General features: G+C 41.2%; 2 protein-coding genes across 2 annotated transcripts; both read right to left on the bottom strand.

Annotated features, from left to right (window-relative positions):
• Positions 1–776: 776 nt before the first annotated feature.
• LOC121857543 (glycine-rich cell wall structural protein-like) lies at positions 777–3,586 on the bottom strand. The gene is made up of 4 exons (XM_042353630.1): positions 3,496–3,586; positions 3,310–3,396; positions 1,090–2,543; positions 777–784 (listed from the first exon to the last, which is right to left on the bottom strand). Exons 3-4 carry the CDS (start codon positions 2,528–2,530, stop codon positions 777–779), a joined length of 1,449 nt encoding a protein of 482 aa, XP_042209564.1. The 5' UTR covers positions 2,531–2,543; positions 3,310–3,396; positions 3,496–3,586.
• Positions 3,587–9,065: 5,479 nt separating this feature from the next.
• On the bottom strand, positions 9,066–11,309 carry LOC121857532 (glycine-rich cell wall structural protein-like). The gene is made up of 3 exons (XM_042353619.1): positions 10,907–11,309; positions 9,988–10,417; positions 9,066–9,732 (listed from the first exon to the last, which is right to left on the bottom strand). Exons 1-3 carry the CDS (start codon positions 11,307–11,309, stop codon positions 9,066–9,068), a joined length of 1,500 nt encoding a protein of 499 aa, XP_042209553.1.
• Between the last annotated feature and the right edge of the window lie 3,904 nt (positions 11,310–15,213).

The raw sequence follows: 15,213 nt of genomic DNA, 5'->3' as shown, positions 1-15,213 counted from the left end.
TATACAAAGCTACAGGCAGCTTCAATTTAAAAACAAAATAAAACAAAAGCACTGCTTCTTTGCACATCACCCATCCACACACACCTATTGTAACAAATAATGTTAGTCCATTAAAAACTGGCAGGCAAATTGATTCCAACAAATTTTTGATGGCAGATAAATAAGTCACAATGAAGCAAAAACCAAAATTAGCAGCGCTGCTTTAAAGTCTGTAAATGACCCCCAAGAACAAGCATGTTATTACTGACTAAAACATTTACAGGTATAAACAAAGTTAACAGCTTGGTAAGTAAAGTTTGTTTGTATATCACTGAAGTGATAAAGTAAGTTAATATAAAAGCGTTGGAGTAGTCAAGGTTAAGTGAAGCCAGTACAATGCAGCGTGAGGCCATCTATGATTTTTCGACGACGAGGCTTCCCAGTAAAGCAAGTTGTCACAACAGGTGGGTACTTGGTAAGGTTATATGTTTATGCTCGTCATTGAACTCTGACATATTGTTGTTATATATCCACACAACAATATTGGTAAAACTATTGCTATTTGTATCAAATACAGAACATGTATAGCGTTAACAACTCCCGAACGGACAGGTGCATCTCTACTTGCTTTTCCATATACAACAAAGTAATCCCAAATCAAATGACAAAATTTTGGATCAATTGAAGATACGTCCCCTAGCTTATTTCACCTGAAGTTTAACCACCTTAACGCTACCTAAGGGGTTAGGTTATGTTATTGTTTTGGTGATTAATCTTCAAGTAGTTCATTTTTTTTATCACACCACTAAAATGCCAAGAATTCTCATGATCTACTAAATTAGTTTAGTGGTGAGGTATTGTCCAGTGGTGAAAATGAACTGTCCGGTGCTGTTCTGCGCTGGGTTTAACGAAAGACTGGTGTGACGGAGGGAATGGTCGGGAGGGGAGTGGAGGTGGTGGAGGTGTACCGTCCTCCTCCACCACCTCCCCCAAAACCACCACCTCCCCCAAAACCACCACCGCCTCCAAAACCTCCCCCACCTCCAAAACCACCACCGCCACCTAGACCTCCTCCGCCTCCAAAACCTCCACCACCTCCTAAATGTTTACCGCCACCTCCACTTTGTTCCCCTAATTCGCCACTCCCAAAACCTCCTCCACCACCTCCAATTTGTCCTCCAGAATCACCACCTCCAGAACCTCCTCCACCACCTCCAGAATCACCACCTCCAAAACCTCCTCCACTACCTCCAATTTGTCCTCCAGAATCACCACCTCCAAAACCTCCTCCACTACCTCCAATTTGTCCTCCAGAATCACCACCTCCAAAACCTCCTCCACTACCTCCAATTTGTCCTCCAGAATCACCACCTCCAAAACCTCCTCCACTACCTCCAATTTGTCCTCCAGAATCACCACCTCCAAAACCTCCTCCACTACCTCCAATTTGTCCTCCAGAATCACCACCTCCAAAACCTCCTCCACTACCTCCAATTTGTCCTCCAGAATCACCACCTCCAAATCCTCCACCACTACCTCCAATCTCATGCCCACCTTTAGAGTTTCCAATTTTGGAGGCAGTTCTTGACGTGCGTCTGTTGGATCTAGCAATGCCAGAACCAAATGAACCATCAATCCCTGGCTTGTTAGAGCTTGAACCACCACCACCACCACCACTGAGTGAACCATCAATCCCTGGTTTGTTAGAGCTCGAACCACCACCACTATGTGAACCATCGATCGCTGGTTTGTTAGAGCTCGAACCACCACCACTTAGTGAATCGTCGATGCCTGGTTTGTTAGAGCTTGAACCACCACCCCCACCACTGAGTGAACCATCAATCCCTGGTTTGTTAGAGCTCGAACCACCACCACTTAGTGAATCGTCGATGCCTGGTTTGTTAGAGCTTGAACCACCACCACCACCACTGAGTGAACCATCAATCCCTGGTTTGTTAGAGCTCGAACCACCACCACTTAGTGAATCGTCGATGCCTGGTTTGTTAGAGGAACCCGGCATACCAAAAAGGTCTCGAGGGATTCGTAAGTTGATCGAAGCTGTACCGAGGCTCCTGGCAGGACGGTTGGAGAAAATAGACCTGCCACTACGGGGCTTCACACCTCCATAACCTCCGTCTGGTAGTCTGCCGATGCCTCTGTTGCCAAAGCCACTGTTTCCAAAACCATTGTTGTCATATCCACCGTTGCTGAAGTCTCCGTTGTCGAAGCCGTTGTTGTCATATCCACCGTTGCCGAAGCCTCCGTTGTCGAAGCCACCGTTTCCAAAGCCTCCGTTGTCGAAGCCACCGTTTCCAAAGCCATTGTTGTCATATTCACTGTTGCTGAAGCCCCTATTTCCAAAGCCGTTCCTGTCATATTCACCGTTGCTGAAACCGCCGATTCTGTCATATGCTCCTCCATAACCTCCACCACTGCCTCCGTTGGAATATCTACCGTTGCCAAAGCCACCATTACTGTACCGCTGTGGATGTGCAGTGGTGACAAGGGCCGCCAGCAGCAGCAGCAACGGACCCATCGCACTACCACTCATGGCCGCGTTCTACCTGTTTCAGAGACATGGATTAGATCATTTGATCCAATAAATTTGCTTTTAAATTTCTCTAACAGCCATATTTTGAGATATTTATCTTTCTGAAGTTTTATTTGCTGATATTTTATGTTCAATATAAAACTATATATTGAAAAGCAGTAATAAGAGCAAAAGTAAAATTAAAGTCAACAGCTGTTCAAATCCATACATTATTATTCTGGCTTCGTCTCCACACAGAAGTTTTGCTAAATGATCTTATTAAAAACATAAATGCTTGGTGTTAGATGAGTTCCACACTATACTGATACCGAGCTTCTAATACTGTAATCGGAATTGTTTCAAGATTTTTTTACCGTAAATTTAAGAAATCATTGAACTGATAAATTCTTAAAACCTAATACAGTAGAAAGTTTTTGGTACGCACAGCGTAGCGTACACGATTTACAAATATGCTCATTCAAAATATAAAAGAATAAAGACGGAATAGAATTTCAACGTATAAGCCACATATCTTATTCAAACATTTGGATTAGTTTTAGTTGAAACAATCAATTGTATAAAGTTTTTAAATGCAACATGTTTATTTACCACATGAACATTACTGCATAATTATGTACTATGCACCCATATACTGTATGCGTGAGGGTTTGTTATTAAGACGGACTTGAAGTAGCAGCGGGAGGAACACACTGAAGAATTACTCATCTGAATGGACCAACTCTCGATTGACTGGAACCCACGAAGAAAGAAAACACCCCCCAAAAATACAATGTACTTACTGTACGTGATGGATAGATGAAATTTCAAGATTTGGAGGTACTCTGGGAAGACAAGCTGTTCCAAGATTCGTTCCAGCAGGTCGGAGTCTGAGGTGTGTCAAAGAGCTTAGTTTTGTATACTTATATATGAATAAACTTTAAGATGCTATTTTTCCCCAAAGTTACAACATCACACCATACACTTACTTTAAGTTGATGGCACAACGCCGTCAGTGACAGATGTCCTCCACAGTCAATAGCTATGGCGGTGGCTAGCACCACACTGTGAGAAGAAAGTTTCGGCGTGTCATTTATATACCGTCGGTCAGGGTAGGTGTTTGCTTTCCTGTGTCCGAATGTCGACAAGTTTGCTGACGTGGGGATGAAGTATTTTGTTGCCTTACGCAACTGAAGTTTGTGTGTTTAGGTGTTGATTCACTTATGTGGCAAAAGTTGTTACCGAAGGAAGTGGGATGGTGGTGTTACTCTTTGCACTGCATATTCAAGGTTCTGTAATTGTACATTTCTTGATCTGTAATCTGTCAAATGCTTGTCAATCAGCTTCCAGAAGTCAACGAGCGACGAGAAGTGACCATCTGCTTAGGTAAAATTATTCAAAAGTCCACATTGCACTAAGGTATTGTATGTTTGCGTTCTCATACGTTGAATATATATATATATATATATATATATATATATATATATATATATATATATATATATATATATATATATATATATATATATATATATATATATATATATATATATATATATATATGTGTGTGTGTGTGTGTGTGTGTGTGTGTGTGTGTGTGTGTGTGTGTGTGTGTGTAAGAGAGAAGATAGAAAAATATTTGCATGACTGTCCTATACATTAACCTGATAAAATATTTGGCCCAATGATGCTTGTTTGTGATAAGCTCGGAGGCTCCACTACAGTACTGTATATTCATCATACTTATGAGGAATTGTATGGAATGTGGAATCTGAAATGATACAAAAAATTTTATAACTGCAACTTCTTTTATTTAGTCTTGTATATAGTAATCCGAGATCCATTGTCGTCGACATTATGTTATTGCTGCGCTTCAAGGTTAGTAATTAATAATGATGAGAGATAGAACTGTCTGATCCCCATGCAAGGTCACAATTACCTAATAAACCTTGTTCATTATTATTCTGTTCCATAGCATCTTTGTGTTCATCAGATTTTTAAGGTACAAGAAGATGCATGAAAAAATTTAAAGAATGCTTTCAGAATATATTTACCCTCATGATTCCACTTCGCCAATGTTGAATCAAGTGACAATTCCCAGGTAACAAGAGTCATGGCCATTCTTGGTGTATTCTGGAAAGTGTTAATAATATAATGTCAAATACTTTATAGTGTTTTAATGCTCATTTTCCTATCTCACTTAAGGATGTTAAAATTTTTCGTTAATAATTTATTGGCTCCAAGTGAATATTTATATTTATCCTCTTTATTCTTGTACACAATTCAACTGTTACCAACGATGATGTATGACTAAATATTGTGAAATCTAAAGAATAATTAGACTTGCCACAGTATCGGGAAGCAGTGATTTCCACAAACTCTCCAGGAAAGCCGTGATTCACAGTTCATGTCATAAAAGTTTTACCTCCGTTGCCTCCGCGAGCAGTGGTTTCTCTCAACTGTGTAAAATCGTCTTGCGTTAGACAATAAAATACCAAAGTGCGACACTGCCCTTTAAAGGGTTAAACAAATACCACTACTATTATCCTTAAAACTTGCATACATAAACTCACATTGCCATTTATCAAGGAAGGTATAAATATAATGTCAGTACAACACACAACTTGTGTATAAGAAGGGATCTGGAAGGCAGGGTCACACCTGAATGTGTTCTCGGGAAACTCCAGCCGAAGTAAACACTGGCTCTCTCCTTGTTTGCAGCGACGCTGGCGAACTGACGTCACTCGCACAACTGACGCCACTCATGCAACTGACGTTATTTGCACAACTAACGTCACCTACACAACTGACGTCACTCGTGAAACTAACGTCACTCGCGCAACTGACGTCACTCTTAAAACTAACGTTACGCACGCAACTGACGTCACTCGCTCAAAGAAAACAGTCTGATAAGATTTACCTATACAGTGTGTGGTAAACGAATGTATGCAAGATAAAATTGAGGAATGCAACAAGGTCGCAGTAATAAGACCACTTTTCTGTGCCAATCCAACCTTGAATAACAATACACTATGTTGCTGATTCACATATCGTTCAAAGGTTCCTGGCCTTTTAATTGAGTAATAAAATATATATATATTATTTGAAGTCATTGGGAAGATTTCCTTTGAAGGAAATAAAATTACAATATACTGTAGTACAGGGTGAATCAAGTCTTCATACAAAGGTAAAATGGTCACTTTATTATGCAATCACTTGTAAGTCACTGAATGCACATACGGATGCGTTCCTCCCACTCATGGTGAACACGCGTTAACAAGTCTGGTGTTACGCGCGCACACGCATCACGAATGCGTTCCTTCAGGTGGTCAGTGTTTTGTATCTTCACCTGGTACACCATGGCTTTCAAGTGCCCCCACAAGTAAAAATCAAGGGGGGCGAGGTCTGGGGACCTCGGAGGCCACTCCACGGGACCACGGCGGCCAATCCAGCGAGCCGGAAACTGCTGATCCAGCCACTGGTGCACGCGGATACCGTAATGGGGTGGCGCCCATGTTGCTGAAATGTAATGGTGCCCACAAAGAGCACCTAAATTTTAAAGTTCATCACTACACTACACTAACAGTAGCTAGAAGAGAGGTCTACGTCATTCTGGGGAAGGAAGATGTACAGTACATCACTAGGGAGGGAGCTGCACATCACTGGGGAAAGGAGAAGTACTGTACAGTACTTAAGAAGGCTCTTTTCGTTCGCTAACACCTTTTGTTTTTCTATTAAAATCAAATCGACGTTTATTATTATTATTATTATTATTATTAGTATTATTATTATTATTATTATTATTATTATTATTATTATTATTATTATTAATTATTATTATTATTATTTTCTATAAATAAGTCAATATATATTTAGTTCAAAACTTTGTAAAGATTACCAAAAAGTTGGACATCACTTCGTCATAAGTGTGTAGTAATGTGTCATAACCGACTACGACAGTTTTCCTCAGGAGTGTGAATAGCAGCACTTCCGAGAAGCTATTACTCACCACTGCAGTAACAAGGGTGAAAATAATTCAAGACTTCAATGTGGAAATTATGTGCAATATATTCTCGCTCACCTTCACTGTGTCAACTTGGCTGTGTTTTAAACCAAAAACTATCTCTGTCTCCTACTGGGAATTAACACACTACAGGTCCACCTAGAGTCCTAGACGTTGCCTCGGGCGGTAAATGGTGAGTACTAAGTTATTATTTTAGTAGGCATAATAGTACTGAATTTATTTTACATATTATGTGTCAGAAATTGCAATTAGTTTAGGAATATATGAGAAAATGGCATTTCAATATTTGTGAGACTCGACACTGACATGCAGACAGGCGATATCTTAATTAATGAGATAAAAAGCTTCATAAGTTTACAGAAGTATCAGAATTTTTTTCCTCATCGCTACTTGTCACCTTACTATTTTTATAGTAGGTCGGCTTGTCGGTTAGTTCTGTAGTCACTACAGTGTAGTGCACTGTTGGCAAGTGCTTAGCTGAGCTGGGCGTGTACGGCCTCTTTTTTTTAATTTTTACTTTTAGGCTCTTTGCCACTGATCGGCTCGTTAGCCGCTTGGGCGGTCGGTCACTTCTCTGTTAGGCACTGTTGGCAAGTATTGGGCATTCACTGGCTCCTTGAATGTATCTGAACCTGCTCCAGTGCCTGTCAAGTCTGGTCTTGAAAGAGCTCACACTCATTGCCACCACAACACTGGCAGATTGTTCCAAGAGTTCACAACTTTCACTCCGAAGAAAGTACCCCTCACAGTTTTCTGGGCTTGCGGTTTCTCCAACCTTGAGCTGTGACCCCTTGTGGGGCGAGCATCCGCCAGCTCCAGGTAAGGCCACTCGACTGAGTGCCCTTTGAGATGTTTATACACCTCAATTAGCCCCCCCCCCCTTGCCCGTCTGTAGTATAAACTAGGCAATTTCTGACTCTCTAATCTCTCAGGGTAGCTGAGGTGCCGTAGTGCAGGCACCAGTCTGGTGGCTCTCCTTTGGACATTTTCAATCAACTGACAGTCCCTAGTATATCTCGGGACCAGACGGGGTGACAGTACTTCAGACGGGGAAGCACTTCTCTCCATGAATATCGTTATGAGGGTCTAGATATCTGAACGACCTTCTTATAAGACCTAATAATTTAGTTGCCTGATTCACCTTGAAGATATAATACTTTTTCGCTCGTTTAAAGTGCAAAATCAGATGTTTTTTTTTTCGTGTGGGGAGTTCCAGTACCGGTTTTATTGTAAAATTGTAATAACGAATAATATGTCTACATACTAAATTTATGAACAGTTGATATCACTAAAAATATCAAAGGTACCAATTCACTTCGTTTACATGACGATAATTGGAACAACCTTATATCCCTGCATCTGGACGACAGGTACTTGTATATGCGAGAAACTATAAAGCGTTAGAAGCTTCACATTATTTTCTAGTGACTACAAACACAATAGATAAGTTGCAGCCTAGTTAGATTATCTTAAAATATAGTGTACCAAATTTCCCGTCAGGCAATAGCCGTTAGTACTTCCTCACCCTTGATAGCTGCTGTTGAGCCATCACTGAAATCTGAATACCCGAAACTTATTAGGTGTTTATGTCATCTCTTTCAGATATTTTGTTGTATGTTTTATTAGTACTGTAGTTAGCTCTTGTTGGTGACTTAGTACAGTACCATGAGGTAAACAAAAATTTCATTAATTATTTTTATTTAGGGATAAACCATTATTGTTTAGAAACGAAACTTCCTTCTATTATTATTATTATTATTAATAATAATAATAATAATAATAATAATAATATTATTATTATTATTATTATTATACGGTTAAATTTTTATCTTAAAATTGTATGTTGAAGAAACTAGGGTCTATGACCAGTGCTTAATAACCCGAACTAAACAACAACAAAGTTGGAGTGTATAATTATACGGTAGTCGTTTTAGATCCGTTGTAATCAACTTCCTTTGATAACGGAGTAAAGAATTTTTCTGAAAATGTTTAAAGTAAATCCCATTTGGTACGCTGAATAAGCATGTTTATTTCAGAAATGTTACAGTATATTGTATGCCGTTGAAGATGGTGAGTAAAGGCACTTTGCATTTTAGAAATGTTTACTGTAAATTACATTTGAAATGAGTGAACATTTTAATTTCACAATACATATATGTTTGCCCAAAATTACCCTTTCTTACAAATCATACACATAGTCAAACAATAAAAAAAAATATGCAAATGGACTTTGCGTACAAATCTCACCAAACATTTTTCCCACTGGACAAATTTTTTTTTCACACGTTTATCTTCTGGACAAGAACCAACCACACAATTAATTATATAATGGACTAACACACTCGACAAAATCCCACCACTATTAATAAGAGTGGACGGAAAGGAAATCTACCAACTCTTGCCTAAGCAGTTCCTAATACACTTTTAGGCTAGGTCAGGTCAGGTGGGATTTCGTTAGGTTAAATGAAGATAAACTTTGTTAAATTGTCAGGTGGAATTACGTTTGGTTAGGTAAGATTTCGTCAAATTTTTTTTTTAATCCTCCTCCCCACCAGTACGGATGTCCACCCTGACACCCTTCACCCTGCCAGAGCTGTCGCCAGAGTAGGTTGCCCCCGTGGCCCAGGAACTTCCTCCTCCTTCGCTGCCTCCATAACCTCCACCGCTTCCTCCGATCTGGAAACCGCCTCCGGAAGCAGAACATGTGACGCCCGGTTTATTGGTAAGACAACCGCCACCACCGCCACCGCCACGCCAAGAGCCGCCACTGCCTCCACTTGATCCACCACCGCTGCCGAATCCACCTCCTGATCCGCTACCACCGCCGAATCCACCTCCTGATCCACCGCCACCCCCAAATCCACCTCCTGATCCACCACCACCCCCAAATCCACCTCCTGATCCGCCGCCGAATCCACTCCCTGATCCGCCTCCAAATCCACCTTCCTGATCCACCGCCGATCCACCTCCCGATCCACCGCCACCGCCGAATCCACCTCCTGATCCACCCCCGCCGCTGAATCCACCACCGCCAAATCCACCTCCGGATCCACCACTCACAACTTGTTCCACCACCACAACCTGATTCACCACTATCGCCACCAAATCCACCCCTGATCCACCGCTACCACCTGATCCACCACCAAATCCACCTCCCGATCCTCCGCCACCACCAAAGAAACCCCCGATCCACCGCCACCACCTGATCCACCGCCACCACCAAATCCACCTCCTGAACCACCACCACCATTATATCCACCTCCAGAGCCACCACCTTCTCCAGATCCACCGCCAAATCCTCCGCCTGATCCACCACCTGATCCTCCACCACCACCAAATCCACCTCCTGATCCACCACCACCATTATATCCACCTCCAGAGCCACCACCTTCTCCAGATCCACCGCCAAATCCTCCGCCTGATCCACCACCTGATCCTCCACCACCACCAAATCCACCTCCAGATCCACCACCGCCGCTGAATCCACCCCTGATCCACCGCCACCGAATTCACCACTGTCGCCACCAGATCCACCGCCACCCCCGAATCCACCACCTGATCCACCATCGATTCTGCCACCTGATCCACCTCCTCCAAATCCACCGCCACCGCCTGATCCACCACCACTACCTGAGCCACCTCCAGATCCACCGCCAAATCCTCCGCCTGATCACCACCTGATCCTCCACCACCACCAATTCCACCTCCAGATCCACCACCGCCGCTGAATCCGCCCCCTGATCCACTGCCACCGAATTCACCACTGTCGCCACCAGATCCACCGCCACCCCCGAATCCACCACCACCGCCTGAACCACCTCCAAATCCACCGCCACCGCCTGATCCACCACCACTACCTGAACCACCTCCAAATCCACCGCCACCGCCTGATCCACCACCATTACCTGATCCACCTCCAAATCCACCACCACCGCCTGATCCACCACCACTACCCCTGATCCACCACCACTACCTGAACCACCTCCAAATCCACCGCCACCGCCTGATCCACCACCACTACCTGATCCACCACCACCACCTGATCCACCGCCGCCACCAAATCCACCACCACCGCCTGATCCACCTCCACCACCTGATCCACCGCCACCACCTGATCCACCACCACATCCAGCCACCGCCTGATCCACCACCACTACCTGATCCACCACCACCACCTGATCCACCGCCGCCACCAAATCCACCACCACCGCCTGATCCACCTCCACCACCTGATCCACCGCCACCACCTGATCCACCACCACATCCAGATCCACTGCCACCACCACAGTCAGATTTAGAGCCGCCGTTCCATGATAAACTGCCCGATCCAGATCCTCCTCTTCCTTCTGATCCACTGAATGAGGCTGATCCACTGCCTGATTCTCCTCCTGATCCACTGAATGAAGCTGATCCGCTGCCTGAGTCTCCTCCTGATCCACTGAAGGAGAAGGAACCACTCACAGAGCCGCTGCCAGAGATGTGTTCTGCAAGGTTGCAAAAGGGACAATGTTTTCTTTTGGCTTCTCTGACGGTTCGGCGGGTGGAGTCTACCTGTGGTGCCTCTTGACCTCGGTAGGTGGCTCGTCCTCCTCCCCCTCGACGATAACCTACTGGGCTGTGGTCGTCTTCCTGGGAATTGTCATCAACTTCTCCATAGTCTCTCTTGTATCTACTGCTCAGGTATCCACTAGTTTCGCCAGTTTTGATGGGGTTGGGAGCAGAGAAGACCCCAGCCACCACCGCAGCTACCAGCAGGAACAACACTGCACTCCCGTGCATGGCTGCTCTCTGTAATGAAATTAATACTAATGATTTTGAGCTCCACCCACTTCAGTGTGTTCTTAGGAATCGGAGATGAGGAATCACTCAAAAATGAACACTGGAATTCTGTAGGAAATATTTTTAACAGTATATCAAAGAAGTCAATTTATGAATCTATTGAGCGTATCCCATTTGTAAGTAATAGTTGATCAAAGAAGTAGGGAAATTAGCATTTATTGGTTCCTTTAGAATGAATACCATTAAATCTAAATCGCATGGAAAATATCTCACTACTTGACAAGAATAGAGCGTTATTCCGCACTTCACGTTGCCCTTCATTCTCACACTAATTGGAAACTAATTTTAATGGAATATCGAAATGTAGATTTTATATACAGTAATTATATCGCATTTCTTTATCATAATTTAGTGCCAGTAAAACACCATAAAGTCTATTCCTATTTCTACTCATTATGCTTAGCACAATTAGATTAGCTGTAAATTTTTATATTTGTAAGATGTGAATGATTGACTACCATACACACTACAGGGTAAGATGGTGAATGATAGGATACCATACACACTACAGGGTAAGATGGTGAATGATAGGATACCATACACACTACAGGGTAAGATGGTGAATGATAGGCTACCATACACACTACAGGGTAAGATGGTGAATGATAGGCTACCATACACACTACAGGGTAAGATGGTGAATGACTGACTACCATACACCTTTTTTTAAATGAAACAAAAGGATTTTGCTTCAATACGAGAGAAAATAATTAACTGTTTTTGCTGATATTCCGACAAAAGGTATTATTTGAGGTAGCAGATGCAATGGTAAAACTATGAAATAATGTATGGAAATTTATAATATTGCTCGCTGGATGTTTTAAGTTGGCAAATAGACATAATGATTTAATAACTTAGACGTATGGACTTAAAGGAGTTAGTTGTTAAAGCGCAGTGATACATTATAACATCAACTTACATTATCAGTGGACGGAGGATGTATAGAGAATATTATAATGGGTGTAGTAGAGGTAAAAGGAGGTGCCCGTGTGGGGCTGTGCGTTTGGGTCAGCACGTCAACCCTTACTGCACACTACACACACTCCCCCCAGCTTTAATATTGCTGAAGGTTCGCCGTCATTATTTACACAGGAGTTACACGGTTGCACCTTCTGTTTATTTAAGCAGCAAAGATGACACAGCAGGTATATTTGAGGATGGCGGTGGACAAGATTCTAAGAACGTTGGGAAAGATCACGGACGCCAACTGAACCTGTGCGAGTGTTCCTGACGTCAGCAAAGGGGATAGATTAATTGGGTTTTCCAGACTAAATAAGTTAATAGTTCCGTCTGACTCTTTAATTGTTATTTGTCTGAGAAACTAAGGCCCACCCAGGTAGTTGAAAAATCTGAAGGAAGACAATGATTACTGGTAGCTTAAATACATGAATCCTAAGCATATATTTATTAGGAACTAGATCAAGTGAACGGCGTTTAATAAATAACCCAGGCAGTTGGAACACCAAAATTAGAATCGACACGCCCAAAATTTTACTATTTCAAAAGGTGTCTGCTCTCAGTGGCACTTCACAACTATATGGCACTTGAAGCACTTTGAAAAATTATGAAGTCATTGAACTTATCATCACCACAAAAAATAACGACACTTCAATTATACTCCGCAAAACACCTTAAGATAAAAAATATATATTTTTTTCACTTAACCAAACTTAACTTGTAATAGATTTATTGAAAAATCTAACGAAATAAAACAATTTTTACGGGGTTTAACGGGAAATTACCAATAAAACATTTATACAGTAATAAAAACGAAGCTCAAAAAAAGATTACAGGCACCGTATGTGTTGCTGATTAACCCGGTGAACGGTCAGGTGATGCAGCGATTATAAAGCCTAAACAAGAATTATGGCAAGGATGGAAGAACAAGAGGGATGAGAGAATAAATAGATAGAAGAAAGACTAACAATGAAGAAAAGAGATCAAGGTAAAAAAACAAAAAAGGACAACGAAATCTAAGAAAGAACAAGATGAAGGACAGCCACAGCTCCAGCCATCACGACTCTTACACGTGAACTTATATTAATCCTTTTCTTGTTCTCTTTAACGGCTGTTGTAGAACATAATACAAGGACTTGTATTTTTAACTTTGTAAATTTGCTTCTATATATCTTTGTTTTGTAATAACAAGCACAACACATAGCACAAAGACTACAGACTAGAGGCTGTTTTCTCCGCTTTTTACTTTCAGTGAGCTTTTAAGATAAGTATAAATTTAAATACATAATGGTTATTTTAAAACAACTTGATAACGTTTCCTCTACGTACGGTACAGCATATGAAACAATTTTATATACAATTATAGATTTAGCCTATAACGAGAGTTTATGTTGCGGGCCACTTGACTCTTTCCATAACGGATATGACCTCTTTTCCCTAATATTTCGGTTCCTTATTATTGAATTCAAGCCTGTCAGTAGTTGGAGATATCCACCAACCGGTGGAGCTAATTAAGTTTTTACACCGAAATAATTTCTTTTAATTTTAGGTATATCAGTATATCATCGGTAAAATTGACTTAATTTTGACTAAGAAATTCCAGGTTCTCTTAAGTTTTGCCTAAGTTACAAATACTATCCATTCACAGTATGCGTCACTGTGTTCTACAATCTATATTACTGTTTATTGCACATACCAATTGTAATTTTCACACAGATTAGAAAGTTATTAAATATATCACGATAGTGTACTGTATATATCCTAGAATCTACTGTAGATTATCAAGAACACTGGAGGGACCCTACACGAGCCACCGGCCTCCTTCCCTTGGCATGGCCACCTAACCATCTGAAGTTTTTGCCAAATATGGATGTTTTGTATTTTTATTGCTACAATTTAATGGAAATTAATTTGAATATTGTAAAATTTGTTCTGTTTAATTTAAGACCTCGTTTACCATCATAAGACAGCCAATTATACCTTAAGTAGGTTAAGAAAGGTTAGCTTAGGTTAGAATACGTTTTCTATGAAACTATTCATGTATTAAGTTGATCTACAATGTAGGTTCTACATGGTCGTCTGTGTCCTGTATGACCGGTCAGAAGCTTCCAAAAGGAGAAATACATAGAAGTTATCGCTCGTAGGCAATTATCCATATTTAGTGTGTGTGTGTGTGTGTGTGTGTGTGTGTGTGTGTGTGTGTGTGTCTGTGTCTGTGTTTACACAGGTGTGTACACATTAAACAAGGCCTTTAATCATATTTTGTCACTATAGGCTGCACAGTGTTAATAATTATTAACGCAGTAATTCTGTAATCAAACTTTTATTGTGCAGTAATGTAAAGTCTCTAAAAAGTATTGCCAATGTATTCCTTTATTAGCCACATCAAGTATACTTTGTTACTACGACCTCACATTTAGTTAAAACTTTAAAGTTCACGCAGGAAAGTCATTCTGTGGAAGTTTATATTATGGTGTGTGGAAATTTCGTCTGACGTCCAGTTTTCACTTAATTTTAATAAACAACCTGGCACGCTGTAGTCTGTGTTCAAAATATATGACTTTAGCTACAGAGGTCGACTTGTCATTGTGCAATATAGGTAAGGTTTGGTTCAGTTAATTATTTTGTATTGTAAACTGTATACTGGCTATTATAAAAAGATGGGGTACTGTATCGGGGTAGGTAACAATGGCTTAGTTAAAACACAAAATCTTTATTAAGATTAACATATTCAAACAACACTTACATGCAGTGCTTAAAATCCTGCGTCTGCCTTATATCTATAGTTATTTGTTAATGCTGCAAAATTATTTCGGTATTTGCTACAATATCAGTGACCATACCTCTCTGTAGTACATAAACAATAGGATAGTAAAATTACAATATG

Source organism: Homarus americanus, unplaced genomic scaffold (genome assembly GCF_018991925.1).
Source record: "Homarus americanus isolate GMGI-L3 unplaced genomic scaffold, GMGI_Hamer_2.0 scaffold54347, whole genome shotgun sequence".
Taxonomy (NCBI): Eukaryota; Metazoa; Arthropoda; class Malacostraca; order Decapoda; family Nephropidae; genus Homarus; species Homarus americanus.
The sequence above is the reverse complement of the archived record's forward strand: the minus strand, read 5'-3'. Positions and strand labels throughout refer to the sequence as shown.

Coding starts and splice junctions, on each gene's coding strand:
- LOC121857543 (XM_042353630.1), bottom strand. CDS start 2,530: ATGAGTGGTAGTGCGATGGGTCCGTTGCTGCTGCTGCTGGCGGCCCTT.
- LOC121857532 (XM_042353619.1), bottom strand. CDS start 11,309: ATGCACGGGAGTGCAGTGTTGTTCCTGCTGGTAGCTGCGGTGGTGGCT. Junction 10,418..10,906: donor TGGATCAGGAGGAGAATCAG/GCAGTGGATCAG, acceptor GTGGTGGATCAG/GCGGTGGCGGTGGATTTGGA. Junction 9,733..9,987: donor CGGCGGTGGTGGATCTGGAG/GTGGATTTGGTG, acceptor GCGGTGGATCAG/GTGGTGGCGGTGGATCGGGG.